Source organism: Cebus imitator, unplaced genomic scaffold (genome assembly GCF_001604975.1).
Source record: "Cebus imitator isolate Cc_AM_T3 unplaced genomic scaffold, Cebus_imitator-1.0 Scaffold378, whole genome shotgun sequence".
Classification (NCBI taxonomy): Eukaryota; Metazoa; Chordata; class Mammalia; order Primates; family Cebidae; genus Cebus; species Cebus imitator.
In genome coordinates, this window is record NW_016107693.1 from 1,145,444 (window position 1) to 1,173,323 (window position 27,880).

The 27,880-nt window shown below is 37.5% G+C and overlaps 1 protein-coding gene across 7 annotated transcripts in view; it reads left to right on the plus strand.

Moving 5' to 3' along the window:
- LOC108288585 (probable ATP-dependent RNA helicase DDX60) overlaps positions 1-27,880 on the plus strand; it is a 271,788-nt gene that overhangs the window by 188,180 nt on the left and 55,728 nt on the right. For 4 of the 7 annotated variants that reach the window (XM_017507561.2, XM_037731051.1, XM_037731052.1 and 1 more), the window contains 11 exons: positions 1,422-1,649; positions 9,875-10,033; positions 13,093-13,234; positions 14,490-14,645; positions 16,485-16,590; positions 17,046-17,161; positions 18,694-18,854; positions 22,498-22,753; positions 25,453-25,619; positions 26,123-26,281; positions 27,678-27,827. The exons of the other annotated variants lie outside the window; for them this stretch is intronic. In XM_017507561.2, the coding sequence (XP_017363050.1) occupies positions 1,422-1,649; positions 9,875-10,033; positions 13,093-13,234; positions 14,490-14,645; positions 16,485-16,590; positions 17,046-17,161; positions 18,694-18,854; positions 22,498-22,753; positions 25,453-25,619; positions 26,123-26,281; positions 27,678-27,827 (1,800 nt within the window). The remainder of the gene's footprint in view (positions 1-1,421; positions 1,650-9,874; positions 10,034-13,092; positions 13,235-14,489; positions 14,646-16,484; positions 16,591-17,045; positions 17,162-18,693; positions 18,855-22,497; positions 22,754-25,452; positions 25,620-26,122; positions 26,282-27,677; positions 27,828-27,880) is intronic. 7 annotated transcript variants of the gene reach the window in all.

Genomic DNA, 27,880 nt, shown 5'->3' on the forward strand with positions numbered 1-27,880 from the left:
TCCTAAACTAGGTTTTCAATCTTGTCTACATGTTAAGTTACATTGCAGTTCATCCACAAGGACTCAAATATAGAAGAGTGAAGTCCTTCTCAAGCCATATTTAGTTTGCTTTAGCCATACTAATTTCAGTTCCTTTGTACACATACCCAGACAAGGGATTACTGGGTGATATGGTAGTTCTAATTTTAGTTTTTTGAGGAAGCTTCATACCATTTTCCATAATGGCTGTACTAATTTAAATTCCTACCAACAATGTATTAGAGTTCTCTTTTCTCTGCTTCCTCTCTGACACTGTCATCTTTCATCTTTTTGATAAAAGCCATTCTGACAGATATGAGGTGACATCTCATTGTGGTTTTAATTTGCATTTGTCTAATTGATTAGTCTAATTAGTAATGCTGAGCATATTTTTTTTATGTACCTATTGGCCATTTGGTTGGTTGGTTGTGTGTTTTTAGTAATGTCTGTCCAAGTCCCTTGTCTATTTTTAAATTGGATTATTTGTTTTCTTACTATTGAGTTTGAGTTGTTTCTATACTTTAGATCTCAACTCCTTATTAAAGGTATGGTTTGGCTAGGCACAGTGGCTCATGCCTGTAATTGCAGCACTTTGGGAGGTCTAGGTGGGAGGACCATTTGAGGTCAGGAGTTCAAGACCAACCTGGCCAACATGGTGAACTCCCATCTCTACTAAAAATACAAAAAATAGCTGGGCGATAGTGGCAGGTACCTGTAATCCCAGCTACCGTGGAGGCTGAGGCAGGAGAATCACTTGAGCCTGGGAGACAGAGGTTGTGGTGAGCTGAGATTTGGCCATTGCACTCCAGTCTGGGTGAGAGAGTGAGACCCTGTCTCAGAATTTAAAAAAAAAAAAAAAAAAAAAAAAAGAATAAATATGTGGTTTGCAAATTCTGTGGATGGTCTGTGCTTCTTTTGCTGTGCAGGAGATGTTTAGTTTGATGCCATCCCATTTGGCTATTTTTGCTTTTGTTGCTTGTGTTTTTGTGGTGGTATCCAAAACAATCATTGCTCAGACCAGTGTTGTGGAGCTTTCCTGCCATGTTTTCTTCTAGTTGTTTTACAGTTTCAGGTCTTATATTTAAGTCTTTAATCCATTTTGAGTTGCTTTTTTTTATATGGTATGAGGATGTAATTTCATTTATTCTCTTGGTATACAGTGAGCTCTTTCATTCTATGTACACAGGTTTCCTTTCATCTCAGAAAAATCTTCTCATTTCTTTTTTTTTTAACTTTAAGTTCAGGGGCACATGTGTAGATTTTTAAACGTGTGTCATGGGATCTGTTTTACAGATTATTTTGTCACATATCTATTAAGCCTAGTTGTGCTCACTGATAAGATCACTTATGAATAAAAATATTTTTCTAAATAGATGACACGTTCCAATGTTTTTCTTTGACAGGCACATGAGACTATATCTCTGCTTACACAAATCTGGCCAGAAGGCTCTGACATTCGGCGTGTCTTTTGTGTTACTTCATGCTCATTGTCTTTGAGAATGTACCATCGCTTTTTAGAAAACAGAAATCTCAGGGGATTCCACCAAGATGACCAAATAAGAACAGCTCCAGAGTGCAGCTCCAAGCAAGAAAGACGCAGAAGGCACGTGATCTCCACATCTCCATTCGAGGTACCAGGTTCATTTCAATGGGACTGGTTAGGCAGTGGGTGTAGCCCAAGGAGGGCAAACTGTGGCAGGGCGGGGCCCTGCGTCACCTGGGAAGTGCAACTCACCAGAGCATCAGGGACATCCCCCTCCACTGGCACTCTGGTTCAGATACTGCACTTCTCCCATGCCCTCTGCAGCCCACAGACCAGGAAATCCCCATCAGGCTGAAAAGCGCCACGAGTTACCAACACAGATCTGAGCGGCAGCTACAGCAGACGCTGCAGGTTGTCAGCAGAGATCTGGGTGATCATGTTGACTAGCAACAAGAGCACCTGGCAGGGTGGAGCTACCCACTCCCCAGAAAGAGGGGGAGCTGAAAGCAGGGACACAGATGACATGGCTTGGTAGGTCCCACCCCCCAAAAGACCAGCAAATTGAAGCCCTCTCACTTGAGAGTTTTGCAGCCAGCACATCAGTTTGACCTCAACCTGGGATGATTGATCCTGGTGGGTGGAAGGGCATCCGCCATTGCTGAGGGGGTCTAAACCTACCTGTGTAAACAAGAGCCAGAGGAAGCTTACACAGCAGCTGGACTGAGTTTATGACAGCCCAGCAGCACCTCTGCAGGCAGACAAGGGACAGACTGCCTCCTCAAGCGGCTCCCTGACCCCTGTATAACCAAAAAGACATCTTATACAGGAGAGCTCTGGCTGTCACCTGGCAGGTACCCTTCCATGACAAAGCTACCAGAGGAAAGATCAGGCAGCAATACTTGCTGATCTGCAATCCCCATGGGTGATTCCCAGGCAAGCAAGATCTAGAGTGGACCTCCAGCAGTCCTACAGCAGAGGGGCCTGACTGTTAGAAGGAAAGATAAAAAACAAAAAGAAATAGCTTCACCATAAACAAAAAGGACATCCACTTAGAGAACCCATCAGAAATCACCAACTTGAAAGATCAAAGGTAGATAAATCCACGAAGATGGGAAGAAACAAGCCCCAAAAGTATGAAATCATCAAAGACCAGAATGCTTCTCCTCTAAGGGGTCACAACTCCTCACCACCAAAGGAACAAAACAGGATGGAGAATGAGTTTGACGAATTGACAGAAGCAGATTTCAGAAGGTGGGTAATAACAAACTTCTCTGAACTAAAGGAACATGTTCTAACCCAATGCAAATAAACTAAAAACCTTGAAAAAAGATTAGACAAAATGCTAACTAGAATAACCAGCTTAGAGAAGAACATAAACGACTTGATGGAGCTGAAAAATACAGCATGAGAACTTCGCAAAGCATATACAAGTCTCAATAGCTGAACTGATCAAGCGGATATCAGAGATTGAAGATCAGCTCAATGAAATAAAATGAGAAGGCAAGATCAGAGAAAAAAAGAGTGAAAAGAAATGAGCAAAGCCTCCAAGATATATGGGATTATGTGAAAAGACCTAATCTCTGCTTGATCGGTATACCTGAACATGATGGGAGAATGAACCCAAGCTGGAAAACACTCTTCAGGTTATTACCCAGGAGAACTTCTCCAACTTAGTGAGGCAGATCAACATTCAAATCCAAGAAATGCAGAGAACACCACAAAGATATTCCTCAAGAAGAGCAACCCCAAGGCACATAATCATCAGATTCACCAGGGTTGAAATGTAGGAAAAAATGCTAACGGCAGCCAGAGAGAAAGTTTGGGTCACCCACAAAGGAAAGCCCATCAGACTCACAGTGGATCTCTTGGCAAAAACCCTACAAGCCAGAAGAGAATGGGGGCCAATATTCAACATCCTTAAAGAAGAGAACTTTCAACCCAGAATCTCATTTCCAGCCAAACTAAGCTTCATAAGCGAAGGAAAAATAAAATCCTTTATGGACAAGCAATTGCTGGGAGATTTTGTCACTGCCAGACCTGCCTTACAAGAGCTTCTGAAGGAAACACTAACCATGGAAAGGAACAAACAGTACCAGCCACTGCAAAAACATACCAAATGGTAAAGACCAATGACACAATGATGGAACTGTGTCAACTAATCGGCAAAACAATCAGCCAGTAACAAAATGGCAGGATCAAATTCACACATAACAGTAGTAACGTTAAATGTAAATGGCCTAAATGCCCTGATCAAAAGACACAGACTGGAAAACTGGATAAAAAGTCAAGACCCATCAGTATACTGTATTCAGGAGACCCATCCTAAATGCAAAGACACACATAGACTCAAAATAAAGGAATAGAAGAAGATTTACCAAGCAAATGGAGAGGAAAAAAAAAAAAGCAGGGGTTGCAAACTTAGTCTCTGATAAAATAGACTTTTAACCAACAAAGATCAAAAGAATGGCATTACATAATGGTAAAAGGATCAATCCAACAAAAAGAGCTAACTATCCTAAATATATATGCACCAAATCTCAGGAGCATCCAGATACATAAAGCAAGTTCTTAATGACCTACAAAGAGACTTAGATTTCTGCACAATAATAGTGAGAGACTTTAGCACTCCACTGTCAACATTAGACAGATCAACAAGACAGAAAATCAACAAGGATATCCAGGATTTGAATGCAGAACTGGAACAAGCAGACCTAGTATATATCTACAGAGTTCTCCACCCCAAAGCTACAGAATATACATTCTTCTCAGCACCACATCACACTTACTCTAAAATTGACCACATAATTGGTAGTAAATCACTCCTCAGCAAATGCAGAAAAAATGGAAATCACAACAAATAGCCTCTCAGACCACAGTGCAATCAAATTGTAACTCAAGATGAAGAAACTCATCCAAAACCACTCAACTACACGGAAATGCACAACTTGCTCCTGAATGACGAGTGGTTAAACAGTGAAACGAAGGCACAAATAAAGATAACTTGAAAACAATGAGAATGAAAACACAACATACCAGAATTTCTGGGACATATTTAAAGCAGCGTCTAGAGGAAAATTTGTAGCAATAAATGCCCACAAAAGCAGTGAAGGAAGATCTAAAAGTTGACATCCTATCATCCAAATTGAAAGAGCTAGAGGCGCAAGATCAAAAAACTCAAAAGCTAGCAGAAGACAAGAAATAACTAAGATCAGAGCAGAACTGAAGGAGATAGAGACACAAAAACCCTTCAAAAATCAGTAAATTCATGAGCTGGTTTTTTGAAAAGATCAAGAAAATAGACAGAGTGCTAGCCAGACTAATACAAAAGAAAAGAGAGAAGAATCGAATAGATGCAATAAAAAATGATAAAGGGGATATCACCATCAATTCAACAGTGGACACTTACACCCTCCCAAGCCTAAACCAGGAAGAAGTGAAACCCTGAATAGACCAATAACAAGAGCTGAAATTGAGGCAGCAATTAATAGCCTACCAACCAAAAAAAGTCCAGATCCAGATGGGTTTACAGCCAAATTCTACCAGATGTACAAAAAGGAGCTGGTAACATTCCTTCTGAAACTCCTCCAAACAACAACAAAAAAGGGAATCCTTCCTAACTCGTTTTATGAAACCAACATCATCCGATACAGAAACCTGGCAGAGACACAACTAAAAAAGAAAACTTCAGGCCAACATCCATAATGAACATCGACGCAAAAATCTTCAACAAAATACTGGCAAACCGAATGCAACATCACATGAAAAAGCTTATCCATCACAATCAAGTAGGCTTCATCCCGTAGATGCAAGGCTGCATCAACATATGCAAATCTATAAATGTAACCCATCACATAGAACAGAACCAAAGACAAAAACCACATGATTATCTCAATAGATGCAGAGAAGGCCTTCAACAAAATTCAACAGCCCTTCATGCTAAAAACTCTCAATAAACTAGGTTTCAATGGAATGTATCTCAAACTCACAGCCAATATCATACTGACAAACTCACAGCCAATATCATATTGAATGGGCAAAAGCTGGAAGAATTCCCTTTGGAAACTGGCACTAGACAAGGATTCTCTCTCTCACCACTCCTATTCAATATAGTATTGGAAGTTCTAGCCAGAGCAATCAGGCAAGAAAAAAGAAATAAAAGGTATTCAATTAGGAAAAGAGGAAGTCAAATTGTATCTATTTGCAGACAACGTGATTGTATATTTAGAAGACCCCATCGTCTCAGCCCAAAAGCTCCTTAAGATGATAAGCAACTTCAGCGAAGTCTCGGGATACAAAATCAATGTATAGAAATCACAAGCATTCCTACAAACCAATAACAGACAAAGAGCCAAATTATGAGCAAACTCCCACTCACAAGTGCTATAAAGAGAATAAAATACCTAGGAATACAACTAAAAAAGGATGTGAAGGACTCTTCAAGGAGAACTACACACCACTGTTCAAGGAAATAAGAGAGGACACAAACAGACGGAAAAACATTCCATGCTCCTGGTTTTGAAGAATCAATGTTGTGAAAATGGCTATAGTTCCCAAAGTAATTTATAGATTCAACGCTATCCCCATCCAGGTACCTTTGACCTTCTTCACAGAACTGGAAAAAACACCTTAAACTTCTTATAGAACCAAAAGAGAGCATGCATAGCCAAGACAATCCTAAGCAAAAAGAACAAAGCTGGCGGCATCACACTACCTGACTTCAAACTATACACACAAGGCTACAGTATTAAGAACAGCATGGTACTGGTACCAAAACAGAGATATAGACCAATGGAACAGAATAGAGGCCTCGGAAGTAATGCCACACATCCACAACCATCTAATCTTTGACAAACCTGACAAAAACAAGCAATGGGGGAAGGATTCCCTGTTGAATAAATGGTTTTGGGAAAACTGACTAGCTATGTGCATAAAGCTGAAACTGGATCCCTTCCTTACACCTTACAGCAAAATTAACTCCAGATGGATTAAAGATTTAAACATAAGACCTAACACCATAAAAATCCTAGAAGAAAGCCTAAGCAAACCATTCAGGACATAGGCATAGGCAAGGACTTCATGACTAAAGCACCAAAGGCAATGGCAACAAAAGCCAAAATAGACATATGGAATCTACTTAAACTTAAGAATTTCTGCACAGCAAAAGAAACAATCATCAGAGTGAACTGGCAACCAACAGAATGGGAAAAAAATTTGTAATCTAACCATCTGACAAAGGGCTAATATCCAGAATCTACAAAGAACTAAAGCAGATTTACAAGAAAAAAGCAAACAAACCCATCCAATAGTGGGTGAAAGATATGAACAGACACTTTTCAAAAGAGGATCTGTATGAGGCCAATAAACATGAAAAAATGCTCATTAGCACTGGTCATTACAGTAATGCAAATCAAAACCACATTGAGATACCATCTTACGCCAGTTAGAATGGCAATCGTTAAAAAATGTGGATACAACAGATGCTAGAGAGGATGTGGAGAAATAGGAACATTTTTACACTGCCATTTGGAGTGTAAGTTAGTTCAACCATTGTGGAAGACAGTGTGGCGATTCCTCAAGGATCTAGAAATAGAAATTCCATTTGACCCAGCAATCCCATTACTGGGTATATACCCAAAGGACTATGAATCGTTCTGTTATAAAGACACATGCACACCTGTGTTTATTGTGGCACTGTTTACAATAGCAAAGACCTGGAACCAACCCAAATGCCCATTGATGATAGACTGGAAAAGGAAAATGTGGCACATACACACCATGGAATACTATGCAGCCATAAAAAAGGATGAGTTCATGTCCTTTGCAGGGATATGGATGAATCTGGAAACCATCATTCTCAGCAAACTGACACAAGACTAGAAAACCAAACACTGCATGTTCTTACTCTTAGGAGGGTGTTCAACCATGAGAACACATGGGCACAGGGAGAGGAATGTCACACACTGGGGTGTGTTGGGGGCTGGAGGCTAGGGAAGGTACAGTGGGGCCTGGGGAAGTTGGGGAGGAATACTATTGGGAGAAATGCCTGATGTAGGTGTCGGGGTGATGGAGACAGCAAACCACCATGGCATGTGTATACCTATGTAAAATCCTGCAAGATCTGCACATGTACCCCAGAAATTAAAGTACAACAATTTAAAAAAAAAGGAAACAGAAATTCCTCCTCTTGTCAGAAAACAGACCCAACAGGTGTGTTTGTTATAACTTTACTGGGAAATACTATTGCTCTCCACCTAGGAAGTTTTATTGATTTGTATCTTTCATTTCCTCTATTTGGTACTTCATGTTTTTCTCTTATTTATATACACTTCAAAAACTAAAATTGAAATTTATATTTATCAGGAAACATTTATTGTGCCATTCAATGATTTAACATTTTACTATGTGGATGTTTCCCTTAGTATATATTGAGTCTAAATCATCGAAAGGAAAATGAAACAAGACAGGATATTAGTACTTGGTGGAAGCCTACTATGCGACTTTGTTTTGGGCTTTTTATTTGCGTTGTGCCATGAAATCCTCACAACAGCCTTGTGAGATATTTCACATATGAGAACACTGAAGTTGAAATAGTCCAGGTAACATTTTTCAAACCAGAGCTATTAAATAGCAATGTGGATGGAGCTCAGGTCTGTGTTGGGCAAATTTCACACTGCCAACTGTCTGGTTTTTTCTTTTTTGAGAGGGAGTCTAACTCCTGTTGCTCAAACTGGAGTGCAGTGGCACAATCTCGGCTCACTGCAACCTCCGCCTCTTGGGTTCAAGTGATTCTCCTGCCTCAGCCCCCTGGGTAGTGTGGTGGTAACAGGTGCACACCACCATGCCTGGTTAATTTTTTCTATTTTTAGTAGATATGGGTTTCACCATGTTGATGAGGCTAGTCTTGAACTCCTTACCTCAGGTGATCCACCCACCTTGGCCTCCCAAAGTGCTAGGATTATAGGTGTGAGCCACCGTGCCCAGCCACCAACTGTCTTTTGAAAGAACATTCCTACTGTGGTGTCTTGGCGTCAAACTAGCCAGAAAGATACTAACATTTTTAACCCTCTTTATGGCTAATAAAGTCCATTAAGAATCTGTTGGCCAGTCTGGATTCCTTCCCCAAATACACAGTGGTCTCTACATATATGTGCTTATGGGTGGGCATGTGCATACACACACACACACACGCACTCTTACACACTCAGACACACATGTATACACATACTATTATGTATATGATCTCCTGGGGGATTCTGGCAAAAGATTTCTGTTAAAGAGAAATGAAGTTTCTGAACATTTCAGAAATGTTCAGGGCTCATTATCTTTTACCTAGCATCCTTATAATTGTTTTTCCAATATCTGGTTGAATATATTTTTAGTGAAACATTTCTTCATGACTAGATGTGCTATTATAAATCATTCTCACAAAAGTGATGCTAAGTCAAATCTGTCTCTCTGGGACTTCTAATGATTAGACTCTATTTGGCCTTCTGGAGGTGCCTTGATGAAATCCTACACTTGCTTCTTTGACAGCTCTGTAAATGTTTGACGACAGCTATCACGTTCTTGTCCCACAGTGTCAGATGTGCCCACTTCTTTACCCTTGTTCTCATGGGGCAGGTTTTTCAGATCTGTTACCATCCTGGTGTCCTCGACCTGATAATTTCAATATTATCCTAAAAATATGATGCCTTGGATGGAATAGAGCATTTAATATATGGCTCCATCCATGCAGAGTCCTGTGAAATTATGACTTCGTTAGTTGCTTGATCAGCTCATGTAGAGTTTGGCTTAACTAAAAATCCTGAAAATGGTCTTATTTTAACTACTGTTAAGCTGGCAGCTGCTGCTCCACTTATCTCACATCTGTATAAATGCAGTAGAGTTTATGTTATAAAGAAAAGGAAAGTCTTTACAAAATGTAGAATGAAAAATGTAATAATTCGGCTGGGCGCGGTGGCTCACGCCTGTAATCCTAACACTTTGGAAAGCCGAGGCGGGTGGATTACCTGAGTTGGGAGGTTCGAGACCAGCCTGGCCAACATGGTGAAACCCTGTCTCTACTATAAATACAAAAGTTAGCTGGGCCTGGTGGTGAGTACCTGTAATCCTACCTACTCAGGAGGCTGAGGCAGGTGCATTGCTTGAACCTGGGGGTCAGAGGTTGCAGTGAGCTGAGATTGTGCCACTGCACTCCAGCCTGGATGAAAGAGTGAAACAAAAAAAGAAAAAAATAATAAAAGAAAAAGAAAAAAAGTAATAATTCCTGATTCCTGTGCAGCAAAGGTGGCTGCCAGCTCCTGTGGTCCTATATGCTTATTATGCAGTGTCACACCCTGCTGTTCTCTGGCTTACCTTCTTTATTTTATTCAGGTGAAAAGTAATTGCTTAACCCTGCAGGAGATGGAAGATTTGTGTAAACTGCATTGTCTCACTGTGGTTCTTCTACTCCATCTGCCTCTTTCTCAAAGAGCTTGTGCTAGATTCATCACTTCCCACTGGGCGGAGGACACGAAGCCTTTATTAAAAATGGTAAATGTACTCTTGATTAGTTTACTATTTTTGTATTTTGAATGTTTGATAGATAAAAACCACAATAACTTTTAAAATTCACTTATGTGGGACTACTTTTAGTTTAATGGCCTACATCAATCACTTTCTAATTTCAGCATCTATGTTTAGGAGAACTAACACATAGCATGATATATATCTAACCTAAGGAAAAAGCCTCTCTATTTATCTGTCGTTAAATCTCTGCCAAGATCAGGTTTTTGTGTTATCAACTATAGTTGATAACACAACGATATCTGCTCTTTCTCTTAAGAGCAGATCACTGTGGTCTGCTCTTAAGAGAAACTTAAGAAATCAATGTAATAGTTTATTACTTTCTGTTATAAAGAATATTTAGAGACAATTTGGAGACTTTAGGAAAACAGAAGCAAAAACAAAAGAAAAACTTCCCCATAGGACTACCACTTAAATCATTGCAGCTAACTATTAACATTTTGGTGTATTCTCTTTATTTTACATGCATATGTTTTTCTGATGTTTTATTGTTTCTTATATTGGAACTCTATATACACACATATTATTTTCTTTTCATGTTTTTCTATTTTCTTTTACAATATTAGTTAGTATCATTTTTAATGGCTACTAGTTATCTTTTAGTATCATGGTTTACTTACCCATCTCTCTATTATGAAATATTAAGAAGACTTTGATGTATTAGAGATGCTGTTATTCTCTTTGTGTATAAGCCTTTTCCTTTAATTTGGGGTTATTGATTTTGGCTTGAGAGCTAGAAATGGGATTGATGAATCAATTGGCATGAACTTTTTTAAGGATCATAATACATGTAGTGAAAATGTTCAAGGAAAGTATTTTATAACCAATCAACTAGGAAGCCAGGCCACAGACATTTAGTGCATTGTGCTTATCACTGGGACAGAATAAGGAAAATAAAGACATATTTGCCCTTCCCACTCTAACCCCTTCAGAGAGCTATATTTTCCAGAGAAGACAGATATTAAATTTTAAAAGTAATTATGAAGAAGGAACCATAGGATGCTTTATAATCTGATAATAAAAAGATCCAACATAGTCTGAAAACAGTGGTTCTTCTAAAGGAATGAAGAGACCCAAGTCCTGAAGAAAGGGAGGGAGTTAGCAGGATGGAGAGAGGATGAAGCCGGATTCCAGGGCATCAGTCAGCAGGTGTGATTATCCTGAGGATGGCGTCACCAAGGGACTGAGATATGTCTATCATAGTAGGGGTAGGAAAAATTCGGGAAAGTGATGAAGCTGAAGAGGTGGGCAAGAGACAAGTCCAATAGGATTCTGTAGGCCCTGTGAAGAGAATGGAGATAGAGCTTGAGAAAGGCACAATGAGGATCCATTGGATGGTTTCAAATGGATGAGCGGCACTTGCATTGGAAAAAACTTTCCTTGACTTGCAGTGCAGAGAGTGCACTGCTGGGGCAGAACAGGGGGGATTCGTGGAAATTAGGTGACTATTACCTCAGTCATGTACGTGTGGATGGTGTTAGGGATCAGCGAGGGGTAAATAGAGATGAATAGCAGTGGGCTATTCTGAGAGCTATTTAAGGTGAAGAATGACAGATTTAGTGACTGAGTGTGGGGAATGAAGGAAAGGAAGGAGTCAAATAACTCCCAGATCCCTGGCTTGAGCCTTTTGGGGATGCTGCCATTGGGTGAAGGGCACATTAGTGGGGAAGGACTGTGAGTTTCTTTTCTGGAAATATCGAGTTTAAAGTGCCAATGAAATGTCCATATGGAGATATCTGGTAAACAATTTGAAACAATGGTTTGGACTTGGAAGGATCGAATGGGCTAGAGATAAAAGCTTAGGAATTGTTACCCTATGGATGTTAATTGATGCTATGCTAAGAGATGAAATTATTCTGGAAGAGAGATATGGTAAGAGAGCTGAGGACAGGGAGTTCAAATATTCCAATATTAAACACTTAACTATGTGTTGAGCCACGCAAAAGACACTGAGAAGGAATCACTTAGATAAATAGGAATAAAATCAAGGAGAATGGGTTGTCCTGAAGGTCAAAGGAACTGGGCAATTCAAAAGGTGGCTGTGATTCATAGTATCAGCTGCCATAGGGGATTGTAATAGGCAGAGGACTGAAAATACACCGGTTTTAATGACGCGGAGCTCACTATTGATCATAATTAAGAGACTAAGGTCTAGGTTGTACTTTTAGCGAATGGGAAACATTCGTCTTTAATTAGACATGCAACGATCCTCTTATGCCCTCATTTTGCAAAGGAAAAACTTGGCCTCAGCCTCAGGGTCCATGAGCACAGCTAATGAATGATCAAGTTGAGATCTGACTTCCCTCTGTCCAGCTTCCAAATATGTGCCCTATGGAGCAACAGCTGATTAACCCGTAGTCAGCCACCTGTGTTGCCTTTCCCATATTCCACGCCTCATTTTTGGTAACACCCAGTAGCTTGAAGTGTAATTCCAGATAGCCCCTAATATTTTCACTATAAAAGTATTTTTGAGGCCTCTGGAGAAAGCAACTAAGCAAATCATAGAAGGGATCTTTCCATGAGGTTTACTCTCAACCTTGAAGATGGAGATCAACCAGGTAGGTGGATGGAAATCTTAGAGTTTGAAGGATTCAGCATCTTCTAGGTCCCTGAACACTCAAACACATTATTTTAAAAAAATGTTCTTTTGACCTGAAAGTTAAATCTGAGCATATTAAAATCTAAATAAAGAACAGAAGCACATTTCAAAGCAGGAATATTTTTGTAACCTTAGGATTCTATCTGTGGGTAACTGTGAGAAAAATACTATTTTGAGAGTCAAGTGTAGATTTCCCTGATTCAGGATAAAGCACTATATGGAACACATTTTTTGGATCAGTTTTTATTTTATTTTATGCTTTAATTCCTTAAGGTATAAAGTATTCACCATTTCTCAGCCTGAATGCGCTTTCATTAGTAAGAATTGGAACCGTGCTGTGCACCGTCTTTCAGTTCAGAAGCATACGAACTCTATAGTTTATTAATATGAAAATTGCCAATAACTTGGTTTTCTTTTCAATTTTCAGAAAAAGTGGTGTGAATATTTTGTCTTAAGAAATATACATATTTTTGAATTCTGGAATCTGAACTTAATTCACCTTTCTGACTTAAGTGATGAGCTTTTGTTGAAGAATATTGCTTTTTACTATGAAAATGAAAATATAAAAGGTACCATCTCAGTATATTATAATAATTGTATTTTCATCCACAGACAAGCCTTATAAGGAATTTAAAACTGCAAAATAATTTTTCTATATTTTCAACATATAACATAGCAATTATATTCATTTTTCATCTTTGTTCATATATGTATGTAATTTTTTAGTTGCAATCAGAGGGAATGCTGTATTTTAAAATATTTCTTCAGTTAATATTACATTAAAATTATTTCTGGAGAAAATGTATGTTTGCACGTTCAGCATTTTCAATTAATATCAAAAGTTGAATTTTTCATTTAAATGCATGCATAATATTCATAAAATTTAATTAATTTAATCATTTTACTGCCATTAAGATATTTAGGAAATTTAATTTTTTTCCAAAAGATAAGGCTGATTTATATGTTTTATATATAATTTGTTTTTCTTTCCTTAATATCTTTTCTTAAGATAAGGTTTCTGAGGTTTCCTAATAGTTAAACAAAACAAAACAAAACAAAAACATGTTTGGACAGAACTCTAACTGATTGAACATTATTGAAGTTTTGACCACTGTGATGTGGTTCCTTCATATTGTAATTACCATAATAAATTGGCTGCATGTAAACTTAACAATCCTTTACAAATTTTTCTCATCTCTCAAAAATTAAAGTTTTTATTCAGTTTTGTTGGTTGTAAAGTTATGCGTGGCATGACATTTTTATTACCTTAAAGAGTAGTTAAATGTTCATGATTTTGTTTTGTTTTGTTCTGAGACAGAGCCTTGCTCTGTCACCAGGCTGGAGTGCAGTGGTGCAATTTCGGCTCACTGCAGCCTCCGCCTCCTGGGTTCAAGCGATTTTTCTGCTCAGCCTCCCAAGTAGTTGGGACCACAGGCATGTGCCACCACGCCTGGCTAATTTTGTATTTTTAGTAGAGACAGGGTTTCACCATGTTGGCCAGCATGGTCTCGATCACTTGACCTCATGATCTGCCCACCTCTGCCTCCCAAAGTGCTGGGATTACAGGCTGATTTGTTTTTTTAGTTAATATAGTTACAATTTTAATACTTAGTTATTAAAACGAAAACAAGATAAACTTTACAGTCTGTATCTCTTTGTCAACACTAGTGACTATTTTCATTTATGTCCGATGTGGAACTCACTAAAAATTTCACCGTGTAGAAAGTATTTCAGAAGTCCATGAATTTACTCAAAATGTGGCTAATGATTCTTTGTGTGGGTGTGAATGGCTTCTAATATTTAGTGTTTTTAATTGTTATGTAGGCCTACATTTGAATTTGGGAGATACCATTATGAAAGATTACGAATATCTCTGGAATACCATATCAAAGGTGGTCAGAGACTTTGAGGTTGGACAGCCATTTCCTCTGAGAACAACACAATTTTGTTTTCTTCAAAAGACACCATCACCAATCAAAGGTAATAAACTTCTAATTTAATCTGAAATTTAAGCACCATTCCTCTGAAAATGTTTAGTAAACACCACTAATTCAGTGCTGCAAGAATAAATAATTTTCTGACACTTGATTTTAACAATAAAAATAAGTTACCTTTATTTTATCTCCTTGGAGTGGTATGCTATAATAATAAAGGTTTACATTTTGCTTATAATTAATATTGTTTCTTCCGTTTCCAGTAATATGGCAGTATAGGTCAACAGAAAAATCTCTTTGTGTAAAACATCTGAAATGCTGGATAAGAGACACCAAACATCTTTTCATATAATTATGGCTAAGCTCAAAACAATAGAAGAGGAATCCTGGGGGCTGAAAAATTTAGGGAGGACCACGTGGGCTCTCTGGCTCTTTTAGGCAGCAAGTTGCAGGGACTTAAATCAAAAAGGATCCGGACAAACACAGGCAGAGTGAGCGCCAGGAGCTCAGGCAGAGCAATGGTGTTTTACCTGGAATCATGGGCCAGACGTTCCATAGAAAGTCATCCATTCCTCCATTATCATCATCATGTACACGATATGTATGTATGTATGTATCTATCATCTATCTGTCATCTATCTACCTCTATCTATCTATCTGTCTATCTATCTATCTATCTATCTATCATCTATCTATCATATATTCCCTATTAATTATCTATCTATTATCTATCATCTGTCATCTACCTACCTATCTTCTATTAATCATCCATTATCGATCCATTTATCTATCTATCTATCTTTCTAATGTGCGTGTGTGTGTGTGTGTGTGTGTCTAAAATCAAGGAGGATCAAAGAGAATACTGCAATGGAATCAAATAATTTCACTATCATTTGTATTTTTCCCTGCTTCTTTATTTCATTTTCATTAATGTGTGTGTGTGTATGTGTGTGTGTGGTGTGTGTATATATGGATCATCATATGTATCTATCATCTATGTACCTATCTTCGATCTATCAATCATCTATTTATCATCTTTCTATTCCCTATCTATTAATCATCTATCTATCTATCTATCATCTATCTACCTATATTTTATCAATTATCTATCACCTATTATTCTCCATTAATCACCTATCTATCATTTATTATCTATCAATCATCTGTCATCTATCTATTATCTATCTACCTATCATCTATCTATCTATCTATCTATCTATCTATCTATCTATCTATCAACCATCTATCTAGCGCGTGTGTGTGTGTGTGTGTGTGTGTGTATAAAATCAAGGAGGATCCAAGAGAATACTGTAATGGTATCAAATAATTTCACTACCATCTGTATTTTTCCCTACTTCTTTTTTATTTCATTTTTATGAAAGTCTCTCTCTGTGTGTATATGTACATGTATATAGATATAGATATATAATCTCTGAGGTTTCCATCCTCAAACTCTTTGCTTGTAATAAGAAATAATAAAAGGAACTCACACTTGAAAATAAAAGGCATAAGTATTTTTCCCTTATCCCTCCCTCCTTCCCCCCCTCCCTTCCTTCCTTTCTTCCTTCCTCCCTTCCTCCTATCTGATTTATCCATCTATGATCTATCTACTTACCCATTCCTACATCCACCCATCCATCCATCCCCCCACCTACACATCCCCCATACATATCCACATATATTCCAAAATACTGTCTAATTCTTTATACTCTGCTGTATGCCAAAATCTTTTACTGTGGGAAATAGCTTTCTAAGAAGGGCTTAACTTGATACATATAAATAAGATTAAGGTAAAATGTTTTTAATGTGAAATTTTAGAAAATAATACATAATATTCCTGTCTGAAAGCTTTACATTTGTCCTTGTCTCCATTTTTTGTTTACAGACAGCTCCAGTGAAATGGTGCCAAATTTGGGTTTTATTCCAATGTCATCTTCTCTGGTTGATCAATTTGCTGGAGATATTTTGAAAGATTTGCCTTTTCTAAAGAGGTATGAGGCCCACAAGTGTGCCTTAATAAATACTTGTATGGAATGCGGGAGTTATTCAACAAAGCTTATTTGAAATGCAGAAGACTGGAGTACATGACATGTAGCATGTGTCTGTAATACACAATGAATTAAAAATCAAAACTTTCAGTGCCCTTTGGCCATTACTATGTAAAAATCTATATAGCTTTTAATCTTAGAGTAAATCACTACAGCTGCGTATTTTAAATTAATGAATTAGTTAATGAATATTAGTTGATACCGATGGGACTGTTAGAGACAAGGAGTAGATTTTGATTTATTAAACCTCTAATAAACTGCTCTTTAGATTCTATCACCCACATGATATTGTAGAAAGAAGGGTAGCTATGATTTTAAAACAATATCATAAAATAAAATGTGTGCTGTGTTATCTTTGGAAGTGTGCAATTTAAAATATGCCTTTTTTTGTCTCACAGTGATGATCCCATTGTTACCTCACTGGTTAAACAAAGGGAATTTGATGAGCTTGTCCACTGGCATTCTCATAAACCCCTGAGTGATGATTATGACAGGACCAAAAGTCAGTTTGATGGTGAGCTCTGTGACTGGTGAAATAAACTTAAATCTACTTGACTCTCTACCTTTTACTTTATAGTGGAAAATTATCATATCATGAGACACAAATTAAAATTTTTGAATATAGTCTACGAGATATTTAGATGTGCATTGGGAAAGACCGTAATGATAACTTCTCTTTTTCTTTACCGACAGTCATACGTATGTAGATATGTAGGTGTTTAGGAGAAAGTGCTAGAAGTTGTTTTAGGGAAAGATGGTTTGTAGTTTAAGCAATGTATGTATTCCTTGGAGTCAGATATATTGAGATCATAGTCTTTCAAGCAGTTTTACCCGTTTACACACCATCCGATTCACTGCATGTAATGAGCACCAGCATTCTCTCCGCCTTCATGGTCAGGTTGGCTGAAACTACAAAAGGAGGCCCATGAAACCACTAATAGTGGATCGCCAGAGACTGACTTAGGGGTCTAGTCTTCATCTCAGCTTTCTGTATCCCTGTTCTTTCCACCCCCCCCATTAGAGTTGAAAAGACTTACTCTGAGAATAATCTAGGAGTAGGCATAGCAAGTATGCTCGTATGAAGTACTTATTAGCCTGGTTTGTAAATAATGACCAACGTGTGGGGGCATGCTTTCGATGAACCGTTAACATGCTTCCGAGTGGTTTGATGTATATAGTTACAGACATAGAAAAATTAATCATCTTAGTTATTGCATTTCCATGAGTGTTATAGTTTTTTATGGAGGTAAGGGAGTAAGACATACCTTGACTTTTATTGGGACTTCCTTTTTTTTTTCTTTTTGAGATGGAGTTTCACTCTGTCGCCCTGGCTAGAGTGCAGTGGTGCGATCTCGGCTCACTGCAGCCTCTGCCCCCCAGGTTCAAGTGATTCTTCTGCCTCAGCCTCCCAAGTAGCTGGGATTACAGGTATGCACCCTCATAACTAGCTAATTTTGTATTTTTAGTAGAGATGGGGCTTCACCATGTTGGTCAGGCTGGCTCGAACTCCTGATCTCAGAAGATCCACCCACCTCCCAAAGTGCTGGGATTAGGTGCGAGCCACTACACCTGCTGTTTATTGGGACTTCTTATTAGATTTTATCAGTTTAGCTGCCGTGCTCTGGGCTCTGGCTCTGTGGCTATGGTCTGGAGTAAGGATTTTTTCTAGGCAGTGATGCAAGAAGTCAGAATAATTTAGAAGTTTGTCTTCTTGACTCTGCCTCTACTTTCTTCTTAAACTAATTCACAGGGCACAGGACATAGGTAATGCCTGGAATCTGTCCTTTTTTCATTGCACTCTGATACTTGATTTAGGGGGTAGACCATTAAAGTAAGTTTTTTCCCTTCCACCTTTTAAATAAGAGAAAGAATTATTATCCACAGATAATCTGATTTTACATTCTCTCTTTAGGAAGCATAATAAGATTAAATTACTTTCCACTAATTTAACTACTGGATATGGGATAATCTGAAGAATTGATGAGAATGCTATTGAAAAACTACAGTAATGTTACATTTTAAGTCTTTTTTTTTCTTTTTTTTCAGAAAAATCTAGAGATCCTCGTGCTCTTAAATCTCTGCAGAAGTATCACGTTTTCCAACGATTTTATGGGAATTCATTAGAAATGGTCTCTTCAAAAGTCATCGTGACTCAAACTATTAAGTCAAAGAAAGATTTTAGTGGGCCCAAGAGCAAAAAGGCACATGTAGGTCCTATAAATTCTATCAAATTTAAAAATTTTTCTTTTTCTTTTCTCAAGTTGATATTTGTTATCTCTTTGGTGTTTTCTTTTTATATAATGCTTTTTCTTTATATATATATATATATACAGACACACACATATACATATATATATGTATACACACACATATATATGCATTTATTTTTATATGTGATTACTTATTCTTTTAATTACTTGCTGAAAAAGCCTAACCTGCATAAAAAAGTTGTAATGGTATTCTATACATAATAGCATATGTATCTATTTGAAAAACAATTAAGTGATTAAAGTTTTGTGTTTAGAAATGTTGAAATAACATTAAAAATATAGGCTAGGCATGGTGGCTCACGCCTGTAACCCCAGTGCTTTGGGAGGCTGAGGCAGGTGAATCACAAGGTCAGGAGTTTGAGACCCAGCCTGGACAACATGGTGAAACCCCTTCTGTATAAAAAATACAAAAAAATTTAGCCAGGCATGGTGGCAGTCACCTGTAATCACAGTGACTCAGGAGGCTGAGGCAGGAGAATCACTTGAACTGGGGAGGTAGAGGTTGCAGTGAGCCGAGATTGTGCCACTGCACTACAGCCTGGGCGACAGTGTGAGACTCCGTCTCAAAATATATGTATTTGTTTATTAGTTAATGGGAGTGAAAATCTTTTTCATATAGGTGGTAAAAATAAGTAAATACTTATCTACTTTTTTCTAAATTATAAAGATTGTTTACACTTTTACAAAGTATCTAAATAACTGATTAATACCCCGTTTTTGGGGTAGAAGGTTAGATCTCTCCATTTCCTTTTTCTGTGTGGGTTGGACTCCTGTGACCTTTCCTTTTTCCTTCTTGAGATTATTGTTTTTCTACGCTTTTCCCAAGGGCCATAACTGGGGAATTAATTATTATTCCAGAACTAGGTTGTAACTTTCCTTATTTACTTAGTAATAAGGAAAGCTACAACCTATTTCTGGAATAATAATACTATAATAATAATAATACTCCAATGAGTAAATATGGAAAGTTACAATCTATTCCTGGAATAATAATTCTAATAGCTTATGATCTGAAAATTATCAGTTGATAATTCCTGATAACATTAATGTTTAAGTACAGAAATTTTTATTTTAAAACTGAATTTTCTGATTTTATGACTTTAGAGGAAGGTCATAAAGGTTTCCATTTTAAACAAATGGGAAACTCATCAGGCTTTAGCATATTTCTGTGGGCCTCAAAGTTGGAGATTTGGGAATGGCATTTCTTTTCACAAAAAGTTTCTCCCAAGATAAAACTTTTAATATAAAAAGAAAGTACCAACTTAACAAAACCAATGATGAATAAAGGCATTTGTCACATGTCTGCCTTAATAGATTGAAATAACATGGTGAAGTTATCAGAAATGAAACCTATAAGAACCTCAAAACATATTTTTATTCTCACTTCTGAATAATTACTTTTGTGAAATTTTTGGCAAGATCAGGAAAATGTGCATCGCCTCACCAAGCCTTCAAAGGACATTGCAGAATTCTTAGAGACAGACACTTCATCAGTTCAAGGACTTATCAAAAAAAGCTCTTTTATTTTCTACTCAAGATAACATCAAAAAGTAATTAAAATTACTTTAAAAGGTTCTCAGACCTTCTGTGAAGCCTCTATCCTGGAACTGCTTCAAAAGTTCAGGCAGAAATTGGGCTGTCCCATCTTTTGTTTTCAGAGTCAAAGAGAAGCCTCTTCAAGCCCAACTATGTGATCATTGTTTCTCTCCTCCTTTTCATTTTTATAGCTGATTTGATTGTTAGTGAGACTATTCAATTACACATTTATGGGTGATAAAAGCTGCTGCTTTTCTTTTTTTTTGCTTTTTTTTTTGGATATAATCAGTAACTTTTTATTATTTCCAATAGCTATGAAAAAGCAACTCAAAGGCATTTTTCTTCGCAACAGAAGTATTACTTTCTTTGTGGACTAGGTCTTTAGATGCTAGGAAATGGCCTTGTGGGTAAGCTTGCTCTCCTCCTCCTCTTGGGGAGCACCTTTCTGTAATGTTTGCAGGGGCAGTCAAATCGGTGGAGGGATCATTTGTACGTTGCGGTGTTCCATGCTTTGGATCACCTGCTGTTTGCCCATTTATATTACTAGATTGATGGTCATTTTCATTTTTTCAAATCTGAAACATCTTGGCCTTGATTAGTTGGAGTCTTTGATTTTCATTCATTTATTTTGAGAGATGTTATGAAATAGCAAGTTTGCAGAAATTCTTGTCACATAATACAATGTATGAAAATAGAAGAATCTACATGGCAAAGGGTCAAAGGTAACCCTTGTACTATTGAGACAGAATCTTGCTAAATTGGCCCAACACAGCAAATTAGGAATACTAAACACTGGGAAAGCTCAGATATTTTGATTAGCATTATTTAAGTTTCTAATCTAGAGACTGATGAGCTAAAATTGACTTCCTTAAAGGCAAGCATTTACATATTAATTTTGTGGCTAACCAGAAGAGTGGAAGATGTGTTGGAACTCTCTTGCTAATACAACAATCCTCTAATTTGTCTTCGTAGATTAATGAGTCAGCTTGGTAAAAGCATAGTAAAAGTGGGTCCATACCATGTTTAAGTCGATTGGAAATGCTCATTGAGGAAGAGCAAATCAGTTGTATTTGTGTTGTTCCTTCTATCCACTCCTTGTCTTCCTCTTTCCTTGTTCACTCATCAAACATTATGGGCTAAATGTGTTTCACTTGAGACGTACAGACAGCAAAGGCACATTCCTGTCTCAAGGATCTCGGTCAAGAGAGGAGGAATGGCAAATGAAATGACAACTGCAGTTTGTGTTAATGAGTGCTCCAATAGGTGTCTGAGCACAGGAAAAATCCATGAGTTAGACTTCAGAGAGTCAGGGAAAGCTTCATGGAGGAAATATCTTAAAGAACAGGTAGAGACAAGGGAGGTGACTTGGGAAGAATGGAAGAGGACAGGGATTCCAGAGAGAGCAGCAGGTATCATTGCATGGAAACATGAAAAGAGTGGTGGCCTCTTGTCTCTGATTTTGTGATATTAACTCTTTTTCTTTCTTATTTATTTATTTATGAGACAAGGTCTTGTTCCATCACCCAGGCTGGAGAGCAGTGGCCCAATCTCGGCTCTCTGCAATCCCTGCCTCCCGGGTTCAAGGGATTCTTATGCCTCAGCCTCCCGAGCAGCTGGGACTACAGGTGAATGTCACCATGCTCTGCTAATTTTTGTATTTTTAGTAGAGAAGAGATTTCACCATGTTGGTTAGGCTGATCTAAAAACTCCTGGCGTCAGGTGATCCACCAGCCTCGGCCTCCCAAAGTGCTAGGATTATAGGCGTGAGCCACCGTGCCGAGTGACATTTACTCTTTTATTTATAAACCACACCACTCAGAAATCTAGAAATTATCTACAGAGAGACTTTATACTCCCTAAATTAAATTGTCATAAGTTTTAAATTAACAGAGGCTTAATTTACAAAACAAAGAAATTTTCACGTCTTCTCAAAATGGGATGATGGTCAAAGTCATCAATACACACTTAACATTGTCTCGCTCATGACCTGTTATCTTAGAACATTTCTAACTTGTTTTAAGAGACTTTTTTTTCTTTGGGGCAGGAGACCAAGGCTGATATAATTGCTAGAGAGAATAAGAAAAGATTACTTGCCAAGGAAGAACAAAAGGAAGAGCAAAAGTGGAATTCTTTGTCATTTTCTATTGAAGAGGAAATGAAAGCGAATTTACACTCCGGAATAAAGAAGCTGGAAGACTTTCTGAAATCCTGTAAAAGTAGCTCTGTGAAATTTCATGTTGAAATGGTGGGGTTAACTGCCTGCCTGAAAGCCTGGAAAGAGCACTGCCGCAGTGAAGAAGGTATGTGATTCTGTGTTTTCTTGTTTCAGTGAGTTGGAGAATTAATACAAAAGTAATGATGATAGTTGTCATTTACTAACTGAAAGACTTGTATTAGAAAACTGGCATGCACTATCCTGTTTTATGGATTATTACCTCTACAGTAGTTTCCCGCTATCTGCAAGGGGGTGTGTTCTAAGACCCACAGTGATTGCCTGAAACCACGGATAGGATCAAATGCTACATACATGCTGTTTTTTCCTATTCATACATACCTGCGATAAAGTTTAATTTCTAAATTAGGCACAGTAAGAGATTAACAATAGCTAATAATTATAACAATATACTGTAATAAAAGTTATATAAATATGGTCTCTCTTCCTCAAAATACCTTTTTGTACTGTACTCATCCTTTTTCTTCTTGTGAGAATGTGAGATGATAGAATGGCTGCATGATGAGGTGAAGTGAGGTGAATGATGTAGGCTGTTGTTGACCTTCTGATGATACAAAAGGTGCAGGATCTTCTGATTCAGGTGATCCTGCATCACTAAGCCATGATGGAGCAGATGATTGATGTTAGGAGCAGACGATATTGATGATTGGGGACCTCCATAGTTGAAAGATTTCTGATGAAATCTTTTGGAAGAACAACATTATCAGTAACTGTTGTCACTTTTTTTTTTTTTTTTTNTTTTTTGATGGATTCTTGCTCTGTCGCCCAGGCTGTAGTGCAGTGGCGTGATCTCAGCTGATTGCAACCTCTGCCTCCCAGGTTCAAGTGATTCTCTTGCCTCAGCCTCCCAAGTAACTGGGACTACAGGCATGTGCCACCATGCTCAGCTAATTTTTGTATTTTTAGTAGAGATGGGGTTTCACCATATTGGCCAGGCTGGTTTCAAACTCCTGACCTCATGATCCACCCACTCAGCCTCTCAAAGTGCTGGGATTACAGGCATGAGCCACCATGCCCTGCCACTGTTTCCATGAAGTTTGCAATTCTTTTGTGATTATATGAGTGACTTTAATGCTGTGTTCCATCTGAGAATTGTATTCCATAGTTTTTTCTTTTAATATCTGTGTAATTTGAAAGACTTCAGCAAATTCAGGTTCTGCGTCAGGTTCTTATTCTTCATCTTCCTCTGTAGATGACTCAATAAGTTCTTCCATTTCCTCATTTGTTAACATTTCTTAATGAACTTCATTATGTTGTTTCACTTCTTTATCAAGCACTTTGGCAAATCCCTCTCTATGAGTTAGTCTTGCTGCATGAATTATTTTCCTAACTTCTCCAGTGATCCTCAAGAAGCCTTGAAAATCACTCAGGGCTTCACTCCATAAATTCTTCCAGCAGGCATTTATAGTTTTTGGGTTTAATTCATCCATCTCATCTTTGGTGATTGTTATTGCATCAGCAATGGTGAATAATTTCCAGCACATTATTATGTCCAGATTAGGGTCTGCATCAATTGCTGATGGAATGTAATCAAACAGCGGGCAGTTGTATATTGTTTGACAAAATGAATGATGCCATAGTCAAGGTGCTGGCAGGTGCAAAAACAACAACTTTTAAAGTTGTCGGGATAGTTAAGGGAGCCAACAAAAATGGTGAGGCACCCTGGAAGAATCTGTCATTCACTTCTGAAACCAAAGAGTAAACATTTCCTTTTTGGGTAACACTGTATTCCTGCTTGCCTAGCATGCTGAGTCCTTTCAAAGCTGTTATGGAAACCATGTGCTCTGCTTTATAATTTCCATAGCAGGTAGTAAAAAAAGAAAAGAAGAGGCAGAAAGAGGAACATAAAGGTGAAATGGGACCACATCGGGATGTATAAATTCACAGCAAGTGAAATGATCTTGTTCCGTAATACCTCCAAAGTGACAGTTCTTCTGAGCAAACCTACTTTATCTGTCAGTTTTGAGCATCTCCACACTTGGATCCATTTAACATGTGACCTCCATGTTCCCTCCAACACCCTGACCCCCCCCAACCTATTGTTTCTACTGCTTAATTGGGACTGATCAAGTGTTATGCATTGTTTTTCCAAGTGAACTGCTCACTTATAAAAGCAGTGCATAACACTTAATCAGTATGAATTGTATTACATTTCCTTTGTGGCCTCTTACTGCATTCAGTAGGTGTTTGATAATATTGTTAAATAAGTGAAATATAGATTGATTAGAAGAAACCCTGACAAGATAAGTATGACATAATTAGCAGAGCAGAGGAAAAAAAAGGATAGGTATAAATATAAAGCAATGGAGAGAGATTAGCAAAGTCTTGAATGTGTCAGTTGAAATAGATGGATTGAATCGAAGGGCTGCAGTGATGCCTTCCAATACTTACCTGTGGGCAACAGCAGGACTCAATACATGTTGCTAAAGTTTTAACCAGATATTTAAAGTCATAAAGATGTTTTCTTTGAACATAGTAGAAGAAATATAAAAATAATAGTCGGAGAAAAGATTGATTATGAGCTTATTTATATTATGAACTATAATTTTTCCCCAACGCTGACAAAGCTACATCTCAATAATCCACAGAGATGATGAAGTGTGGATAGTTGAACTTGAATTTTATTTTATTTTGTCCTTTCTACTCCAAAACCTCCACTAATGCCAAGTAAGATAGTAAGGCCATGTGGATGATTAATCTTGGGTAATCAATGTGAGTTATTTTTGACCGCCTTTATAACAATTTTATTGTTTATTCTTTACCAAGGTAAAACCACAAAAGATTTAAGTGTAGCTGTTCAGATGATGAAAAGGATCCACTCCTTGATGGAAAAATACTCAGAACTTTTACAAGAAGATGATCGGCAACTTATAGCCAGATGCCTTAAGTACCTAGGATTTGATGAGTTGGCAAGTTCTTTACATCCAACCCAGGTAATATTATCAGAACAGCTCAATTTCAACAGGGTCATTATTAGGTATACGTAAAGTGTTTTGCAAATGTAGTCATCTCTTCCAGATTTTTGTTTTTTTATGGAAAATACTATTATTAGTAGTAACCCAACTGCCCAATCTTAAAATAATGCTTAATTAGAAAATTTGTACAAATGCTTACCTGGGCAAACAGATTCAATGTCAATCTCTGCAGACCCTTAAAACTAACCCTATACTTAATTATAGCAAAACGTCTTAAAACTATAGTGTGATTATTCAATTGTCTTTAAATATATCAGGTTGCAGCTACAAATGTCATGATGTATATTTGAAAATCTTGATGTCTATTATTTTTTCATAGTTAAGACAATGATTTTAAAAAATTAAGTTTAAAAGGTGGTAAAATGCTTTTCATAGAAGGTGCTAGGTAATAAATGTTTTACTTATTTCAATGCTATTCTAATTCACTGTCATTTTCAAAATTGACTTTTAAAATAATACAGGATGCAGAAAATGATGTAAAAGCAAAGAAAAGGAGTAAGTATTCAGTTGGCATGGGGCCAGCTCGGTTCCAACTACAATACATGGGCCATTACTTGATACGAGATGAGAGAAAAGATCGGGATCCCAGGGTCCATGATTTTATTCCAGACACATGGCAGGTAATGCTTCAACTGAAACAAAAATTACTCTATTTTGGTGATGCGGAGGAAGGCAACACTGCCATGTTTGTACCTGTGCAACAATCTTACATGTTCTTCACATTTACCTCAAAACCTAAAATACAATAAAAAAAGGAAAACTTATCAAAAATAAATAAATAAATAAATAAATTAAAAAAGCAAAAAAAAATTACTGTAGTTTCTTATTACATGTGATCTCAGAGGTTTCTCAGTATTGAAAGGATACTTTGTTATTGAAAATGTCAAATGTGGACAATTTTTCCCCATTTAAAGAAGGTGAGATTTTCTTTTATTATATAGACCATTTCCTTGGAGGTACATTAATGGATTCGTATGTTTAGCTCTGATGGTATCTCAGTCATCCAGCTCTATTATTACGGAGCAGCCTCCAGGTTTTGTCTATGTCAATAGAATTTCTTAAGTAAATATATAAATGTGCATAAAGAAATTTGGATAGTTTAAATAGTAGGCACAGTTGTTTAGATATTTACACATTGCATCTGTCACTATAGTAGGTAACTATTCCAAAAATGTATATAAAATTAATACTCATGGATATAAAATTTAGAAGAAAAGGATGCATTTCTACATACATTGAACCACACAAACTTGCTGATAAATGGAACATATTAACCTATAGCAATGCAGTTTTATAACTTCAGTCTAGTAGACTGTCCCCTTCAGAATCTGACTTTACCTTTCTCAGAATGGTAGGGTACGTCAAAAAGTTCATGCTGGCTTTTCATGAGCAGGAAGACGGGTTCCTTATTTCAGTGCCGGACAGGAGGCAGTAATGCTCTCCATTACTTCCATTCACGTTGTGACTCTTCTGATGCCTAATTCACTCCGAGTTGTGTCCAGGAGTGGGCCAGTTGGGGTTTTGAGGTGTTTTCCCACCTTCTGTCTATTATAAAGGCAATAACCATTCTTTGGCTAGTCAACATCTTGATGAATAAAAGCATAGACTGCAGGGATAGAGCTCTCTCATGCCTGACATGCTTCTATGTAGAAAGTAGAAGATAAGCAGTAAAATGAAGAATGTTTGATGTTTCTTCTCCTCAGCTATTGTTTTCACCATCAGTCATATAAATAGTGTCTACTTCTTGGAACTTAAGTTATCAACCGCACTTACTAAACAACAAATAATTACAAGACACTTTCTCAATAATAAGATATTTTGTTCAGACATACTCTCCATTTTTCACACATAAAACCTACCTTGGAGATGCTCAGAAGCATAAAATGGCATGAGACCTTCAGATTTTCCTATAGGTCCTTTGAGGTTCAGAAAATCCTATTGGAAATCTGTTAATAGATTGTCTTTGTTTTGATGACATGCTGTTCACTTTCTTAACACAATGGTCTGGCCCTACAGAGAGAGCTCCTTGATGTCGTGGATAAGAATGAGTCAGCAGTGATTGTGGCCCCAACGTCCTCAGGCAAAACCTATGCTTCCTACTACTGCATGGAGAAAGTGCTGAGGGAGAGTGATGACGGGGTGGTCGTGTACGTTGCGCCCACAAAGGTAGCACTCAATATTCTCTTTCATTCCTGAACCTACTCTTTAAGAAAAATGAA